The 8,415-nt window shown below is 40.5% G+C and overlaps 1 protein-coding gene across 1 annotated transcript in view; it reads right to left on the bottom strand.

Moving 5' to 3' along the window:
* Window positions 1-2,736: 2,736 nt before the first annotated feature.
* Window positions 2,737-8,415, bottom strand: part of WDCP (WD repeat and coiled coil containing) — a 34,429-nt gene continuing 28,750 nt past the window's right edge. The window contains exon 3 of the mRNA XM_054998397.1: window positions 2,737-2,903. Coding sequence (XP_054854372.1) covers window positions 2,737-2,903 — 167 coding nt within the window. The remainder of the gene's footprint in view (window positions 2,904-8,415) is intronic.

Here is an 8,415-nt window from a genome sequence, read left to right as displayed (position 1 = left end):
ATGCCAAAAAAGAGGATTGGTAAAGAATCTGCGAAGAGGCACAATTTATAGCTTGTAGGTTGTGTTTGACTTGTGGTGGGTTGTCAAGGGTTGTGACTTTATTAGGATTTAATACAGAGTTATTCCATTAACAGTTTGTGACAAAGTTTCAAACGGTCAATACTGGTAATAGTATCACATCAAAGGCTTAATTTTTTTCCCCCTAATCTCATCCGCCCTTTTTGTGGATCTAGAAATGTGAATCTGAAGAGGTTCAACACTTACTTGAAGACTGGCAGAGGGAAGCTAAAGTCACGTAAGAGTTTAATCCTCCCTCACTAAGAAGCCAAATCACAGCTGTGAAATGTCACACACAATGTAAGGCAAACGGCAAATCCTTTCAAATGGAGGGCCTGAGTGCACGGCAATACATTAATAATCCAAATGTTTATCTAACTCTATGAATATAATTGATGTTTACGAAATAGATATTGCTGGCCTAGATGTAGCATTGTTTCTTGAAAATTGTTTTTTTAACTATAAAACATAACACAGGGTAAATAAAATCAATGCTAGAAGCGGCTTCATTATGAAGTGTATTTGAAGTTGATCTTAAAGGAATTAACACAGTGTGTTCAAATTCAGGCTACTGACCTTTTTGTGTCTCATCATCAAACTACCTTCATATCAAAAGTCTAAAAGCAGAAGCTTTGGAAAGAATAACTAATCTGAAACTATTTCCCATTTATTTGTTAACAGGACTATAGTTTTAAGACCAAGCTTTCTCCCACCCCCACAATTTTTGGTAGAAAAAGGTTACACATACTACCAAACTGACTGAATGTATTTTGTTGTCATGATTTTGTTGTTGTGCTTTCCTCAAAGTATCCTGGGGACTGTAGCTTTTCTGCACTTCTATGTAATAAAACTTGTATAAGCTGATATATTAATGTGCAGGCCAAGACATGTAAAGAGAGAATAAGAATTTTTGCTTTGCTCCTGCTTGCAACGAAGCACACTGGCCTGACCCTTTGACTAGACTAATTTGCTGCACAAGTATCTGCTTTTGCACAAACCCTGAGCTCATCTTCTCCATCCCATGACTGAGAATGATCAAGAACAAATGTTCTCTATGATGAGGTCAGAGATAGGTTTGCCAGCTCTGGGTTGGGAAATTCCTAGAGAATTGGGGGCTGGAGCCTAGGAAGGGTGGGGTTTGGGGAGGAGAGTTACCTCAGAACCATAGAGTCCACCCTCCAAAGCACCCATTTTCATCAGGGGAACTGATCTCTGTAGTATGGAGATCAGTTGTAATTCTGGGAGGTCATCAGGCCCCACCTGGAGGTTGGCAACCCAAGTCAGAGCCTATGGGGTGCCTGTGTGACGTATGCAGACAGGGGGAAGCCAGCATACTCTGTTGTGACTGCCGGTTCACTGGTTTCGGTTCTTCATATATTGGTTTGTCCACAAATATGTCATGTGTATATAGTTCTAGAAGCCATGACAGTTAAACTAGTTTATAACGGAAACATAACTTGGTATATGATAAACGTATTGACTCTTTTAAGCTTCAGGCTATGAAAATCTTAGAACAGAACTGCCAAATATTAGATATATTAAAATATAGGCTAGTTTGGTTTTAAGTAGTGTGAAAGTTTGAAATGACAGTAGAACTTCCACAAACAGTGATTTGTATTCTACAATATGCATATAATATGAAGAAAGTTGTCAGGAACAGGAAATGTTCACAGATGTTCATGATGTCAAAAATGTTTAATATTGTATAATCTAAGGATTTGGCTCCATACTGGAAAAATTACATATAATATATGCACACAATCATGCATGTGAAGAATGTGTATGTATCAGTTTGTGGCAAAATAAACACATATTTGTTCTTCATGTGACATTAAGTGTTCTTTCTACAAAGATGTGACATCCATTAAGGAAACCTTCATTTGTGAAATGGCTCTAAAACAATTTGAATGAAAAAAAAATCTATACAAGAGGGTACAAAAATAAGGTTCTTTTTTGTCTTCCTTTCCCAGACTGTAAAAGATAATATAAGCATGTATTTCTAGGAGTCTTCTTAGAAATGACAAAGTCTGTCATCTGCAGTTAAGTCTTGTACTTCTCCTATTTGGCCTCAGTTACTGTAGAAATAGTTTGGGAAGTGGAATAAGTCTTCTGCTTTATCTCTTTCTGTCTTAATAAACATGATTGTTAAAGCTCCCACAATGCTATTGCTTGGAAATGCGTGCATGAAAACTTGCTTCAGAGAGATTTATTTAGGAACTTCTGTGCGTTTTTTCAGCTGCCTCCGCCAGAGTCCTGCTGGAGGTATCTATTGAGTATTGATTGTCTGTCAAGTGGGTATATTGGTATATGGTCCCATAGAGATGTGGGAGTCCTGCTACGTGACAAATGCAGAAAAACTTAAACATTTATGCCTCATCTTGCTAATATTTTCTACAGAGCTTTTAAAACAAAATAATGTGTCAATCACAACAACAGTTCTTTTAAGTCAGTGTATTCCATCTTGGTTTCAAGCATGCCAGTCTGTGACTGTGAAGAGTGACGGCTGTCACAGATGTGTATGTTCTAGATCAGATCTTGTAGAGTGCAGTTGCTGTGGAACAAAAGGCAGATGGGTTATGATTAAAATGCAGTGAGAAGAAGTCCTTCTGCTGGTATTTTCTAACCATGCATTTTTATTTTGGAGAACTTTTTTATATATATATATATATAATTGCCTCCTTATGTCACACTGTTTGGCGGCTGAGAAGAAATGTTTCTTTTGCAGGAATCACTTGCGTATTCTTCCAAACTGTCACTTCCATCCCTTACAATGATCTCTTGCTTTTCTTTAAATGTTAATGGAATAAAGCCTTCGCTATCTGCTGTTAGAATAATCCAAGAAGAACCTAGATGAAGAAGAAAACAAAGCATCAGGATATAAGTATACATCCCTGCAATTAACCTGTTTTCATCTTTTTCATCAATTTCTTATCACAGCATTGCACAGCTTTATTGATTGGAACCGTAACTGCACCAGTTAAAGTTTTGAACAGGACAGGAAATTTATCTCCATGTCTTTCCTTTATGGTACTGACAGGTGAACCCATGGCTCTGGTTTAAATCCTGAGAATCTTAGGACCAAGTCAAACTGTGACCTGATAGATCTGTAATTAGGATCTCCTGTGGGGTTTTTTTTTTTTTGGCTTAAAAACCATCTTAAAGGGACCTGATTCCCATCTGGGCCATCATGGGAACATTTTGTCCTGAGCTACTCTTTGCCCTGCAAAGGGGGGGAAACCCCACAGATACTATGCCTGTGGGCCAAAAGAAGCTCAGGAAGGCAAACGTGGTCAGGTAAATGGCCTAGGAGAAAAAAAGATAAATAGCCCCTCCCACACCTCCACAGCCCTGACCCAAATCTCTCCCCCTACCTCACAATAGCTTTTTGCCTTCAATAAAAATAACAACAATCTTGATCCTGGATCTCTTGGAGTTTGATTTTTCAAGTAGTAGCTATACACGTTTTAATTTTCGGATAATTTCCTAGCAAGAATACTGAGCATATATAGCAGTTAGCAGGCCAACTTCATTCTGATTGCGGTTGGGGAGAGGAAAGGGGAAGGGCAGAAAACAGTGCGGAAGACGTTTGAAGGTGCCAGTATGTTGGGGGCTGTGCTCTGGCCAGTTTTGAAAAATTGCTCCCTCCCGCGCATTTAACTTACTGTGCTAATAAATTATAAGTTTTAGTGTGTTGTCACACATTTAAAGTAATCAGTGTAAGACCATGAGCAGTAGTCAACACTGTTGTTTGGGAAAGGTGATGCTGCAGCTTGCAAAGGCATATGCTTCTTATCTTTTAAATAATCTGTGGACCTGTTTCGAAAAAATGCTACTTCCTTGTCCTCATGTTGTTGGTTTATTAATTTATTGCAGAACTCAAGATGTTATTCCAGAACTTCCAAGCGTATAATGACACTGTATTGAACATAGAGCACTCCAGGCAGTACAGGTAACAGCAAACAATGTAAGGAAAAGTGCAGAACATGTGCAGTAAATTTCATCTTTGTGAAGATGATCAGATGTGGCAGGACGAGTTGTTTACTGAGTTGTTCTTTAACCTTCCTTCTCCTGACCACAGTCTAGAGACATTTCCATGCAAACAATATTGTGCGAGATAATCCATAGCCACTCGGGAGGAGGTTTACATTTTTTTTCATTTTTAATGTTTTGTTAGCTTTAACAAGACAGTTTGCAAGCAGTTCTATCTTACTGGTAAGAAAAGCATCCTTGGCAAAATAATAGATCAAAAATATGCAGTCCTGGGCTGCTCCCACGTAATGATTTTTCTCCACGTGAAGAGCAGGAGCCTTCCATATTTTATGGAAATCTCAATACAATAGACTTCATGAGCTTCCTGGGGAATGCAGGTCGCTGCGGGTGGGGTAACCGTTTGGATGCTTTACCTGTAGCCACCAAGGAGAGGGGAGCACAGCACAGCTAAACTCCCTGTCACGCACATTCTCTGTCCCCTTTAAGCACCTTTCCAGCCCAGACAGTTCTCTGTTCACACCCTGTTCTCGCCCATTCACACTAGGGTTGCCAATTCTGTGTTGGATAATTCCTGGAGATTTGGGGTAGAGCCCGAGGAGGGGAAGGTTTAGGAAAAGGAGTAACTCCGCTGGGTATAATGCCATTGAGTCCACTCTCCATAGCAGTCTGTGGGCCAAGCTGCAAGTGACGAATGACACTTGAACGGCAAGTGAACAGACTCACATGTGTTAGACAGAGTAGGTAAATAAAGTGCAGTGGAGTCATGCTGTGCTGGTTAAAGAAGTTAAAAAGTTTATTTAGGAACTACATACTTGAGAGTAAAGGGGAGAGAGAGAAATAGGTCCTTGCTATCTGACTACATCTTAGAAAAGAAGAGAGCCAGGAGAGAGAAGAAGCAGGATATTGCCCTGTTTAGCCCAACAGGAGACAAGACAAAGAAATGACCCCCAGGAAACAAGAGAGATGCTGCCCTCACTATCCTAACTAAGTGATCCTTGCTGCCCCCTGTATGGAAGGCCCTTCTTCTTTCCTTCTTGTACACCAGACACTGCTATTTCCAACAGTCTGGAAATCAGTTGTAATTCCTGGAGATCTCCAGGACCTACCTGGACTTTGGCAACCCGAGTTTATACCCAGCTTTCTGTTACTGCCATAGCAGAGGCCAGTTTTCATGCGCTTAAAATTGTTCCTAAAATGCAGAGAGACTGGGCATTTGCAACATGTAGGAAAAACGCTCTTACTTCTATAAATCCTCTATTTCAAAGCGTTAGCTCCTGTTCAACATATAGTCCCATATAAACTGAGAATTGATTTGCATATCGTTGCATGTGGATAGGGAAGTGTACTTGAATACATATCCAAATGTGAAGCTCATTAGAACAATGCAGAGGAGATAGACTGCAACTTCATTTGTGTGCATTTGTGGGCATCCTGTTTATATCCCTGGTTCTCCATCCAGCCCAAATAAGCCTGTTTATGTTCCTGGATTTCTTAGCTGGACACGTGGTATGTGTGCATTTCTAATGCTGTTGAGCTTCAAGTACCACCTACATTTTCAGCTTTATGATCTAGGTTTATTTACCAGTTCCTCATACTATAGGATTCTATGTCCAAATACTGTGACTTTATCTAAAAATCTATACAACCTGTTGTGTGTGCCCACTGCAGCACTGGACTTCGGTTTCATTACCAGCTGCTTCTCATGGCATGTAGCGATCTATTTTTAAAACTGAGTGGTGTTTCAAAATCAGTTTATAATATAGAGTGAGAATCTCCTTACCAAATGCTGCATCCACACAACGAAGATTTCCTCTGTTGGCTTCATTGCAGCTGAATATGCAGAGGTATTTGCATCAGCAGTGGAGCATCCACAGGATCAGTTCAGCACTGTATTCCCAACCTGTATTAGGCCGTTTCCACACATCCTTAACATAGCGCAAGACTCACAGAACGCTGGCAGCTTCGTAGAGTGATTTCTGACGTCACCCTGATACAGGCAGTTACAAGGGCGCCACAAAAATGGCATCATGATGGGGTGACATCAGAAATCATGAGATGAAGCCTCCAGCGTTCCGGGAGTCTTGTGCTATGTTAAGGATGTGTGGAAACGGCCTCTTGCATCTTCCCCTCTCCATTCCTTTCTAGGCAATCTGGACAAAAACTACCTGCCCCTTTCTCCGTACTGCTCCACAACAAAAATGACTAGAGAGACTTCCTTTTAAAAATGAAAGCTGAGAATTCAGTACTAATGGATCACAATGGTAGAATGTTACAATCTTATTGCCTTGTATGTGATAAGAGTTACTAAGGGTTCTTTAAAGACCACAAAAAGCCTTCTGATGGTGTGGCAGAGAAAATGGTAGAGAACGATGGAAGGAAATCACACTGATGTGGGCAGGACCTTTGAAAATGTAACTTTCCTATTCAGATGGCGTGCAAACATGTTTTGACTGCATTCTTTCGAAAAAGATCACAGCAAAGCAAGTTTGGAAAAGATCAGAGCAAATCTGGGGAAAACCTAGAAAGTGAACGTCTGGATGCTCAGAAAAATTTGTTCCAGCTTGGAAGCAAAGGTGGAGCACAGTATTTGTGTGGAAGCAGCCAACCTCCACCTCCCAAATCCTTGAGTTCACAAAAGCTTTTTGAAAGTAGCTCTTTCAATCCAAGATTGTATATCCTGGAAAAATAAGCTGTTCCCCAGTTTATATTTGGAGTAAATATTTCTTGGCCAGGATCCAAGAAACATATAACTGTAGTTTCCTTTGGCATGGGGAATTAGTTATACAAAATCCCCCTCCCATATCATCTGGCAAATCTCTTCTGAAACTGAAGTGTCTTAGGCCCAAACAACACATTACATATACCTCGTGGCTGCCACGGGGACTTGTAGTAGGGTTGCCAGCCTTCAGGTGGTAGCTGGAGATCTCCTGGAATTACAACAGATCTCCAGACAACAGAGACCAGTTCCTCTGGAGAAAATGGCTGCTCTGAAGGGTGAACTCTATGGCATTATACCCCACTGAGGCTCCTCCCCTCCCCAAACCCCACCCTCTCTAGGCTCCACCCCCCAAATCTCCAAGGATTTCCCAACCTGGACCTGGCAACCCTAACTTGCAGTCATATGACACTTGTGAATTCCCCATAGGGACTCATTCTGGAAGTGCCTCATGACTTGACCTTAGTGATCTGGATCATGACCACAGCATGGGAGTAGGAGGGGCTTCTGCCTTTCCCCTGCTCTGTTTTCCAGGCCTGAAATCCCCCATTGCGCACTGAATGTAGCCCTCCCACAGGGAGGAGAAAGAAGGAGCCCTGCCTCTCCCCACGCTGTGGTCCTGAACTGAATTGGGCACTTGTGGGTGGTGTCTCTTAATAGAGTTTTCACAGAGAATCTGCAACTGGTGTCTTGTTTCCAAGTCCCCATGGTGATCATGTGGTACATACAATGTGTAGTTTTTCCCTTAGGACTTGTTTGTGATACAGCAGTGCAGTCCTCTGTTCAAAGAAAAAAAGTCAGATCTCACTGGGTATAACCAAAGTAGGTTTTTAGATCACAGCCTTTGAATTTAATATGATGGTGAAGTTTCACACTTATTTTGAGGAAGAATGAGTTGCAGTATGAAATATTAAAAAGTGTTGCATTAGTTTTTATCCATTCAGATTTACCTGGTGATAAATCATTCCCTGTTCAAATCTCAGCCTTTAGGTGAGGTAAAATTTTAAAACAAAAGAACTGAGCAATATTTAGAATTTATCTTAGATTTCAGTCCATTCCTATACAGATCAGTATAGAATGTATATGTTGCACTGATAAAGAGCAATGGGGAAATAATTTCTTCTGTGTAACTCTATAATGCAAAACAACTTTTGTTTTAACATAATATTACAAAGCACTGAAACTCTGTTTTCTTATATCTTTTTAATCACATTTGCAAGCTGCCTTGCTCTTTCATGTTGTCGATTGCATCATAAGTAGATTGCTGTTACCAACCCCATGAACTTTTAATCTTTTCCAGTTAATGCCTTCTTTCTAAATCTGGACAGACTTTGGATTCCATAAACTATGCTGTTTGCATGTGTGTGTGAGAGAGCGCACATGTAAACCTACAATGTTTACACAGCAATCCCAAGCAGAGTTGCATACTTCCAAATCCATTAAAGTCAATGGACTTAGAAGGGTGTAACTCTTTTTAAGACTGCATTGTTAATTATCACACATACATGTAAAGCATATGATCCACAGTTTAAAACATAAAAATCATGGCCCAAGCCAGATATTTAACATCTTGTATAAATACTTAGATGGGAGACCACCAAGGAAGTCAAGGGTCACTACATGGAAGCAGGCAATGACAAACCACTTCTGAA

The sequence above is a fragment of the Eublepharis macularius genome, chromosome 1, assembly GCF_028583425.1.
Source record: "Eublepharis macularius isolate TG4126 chromosome 1, MPM_Emac_v1.0, whole genome shotgun sequence".
Classification (NCBI taxonomy): Eukaryota; Metazoa; Chordata; class Lepidosauria; order Squamata; family Eublepharidae; genus Eublepharis; species Eublepharis macularius.
This window is presented reverse-complemented; position numbering and strand designations above follow the sequence as displayed.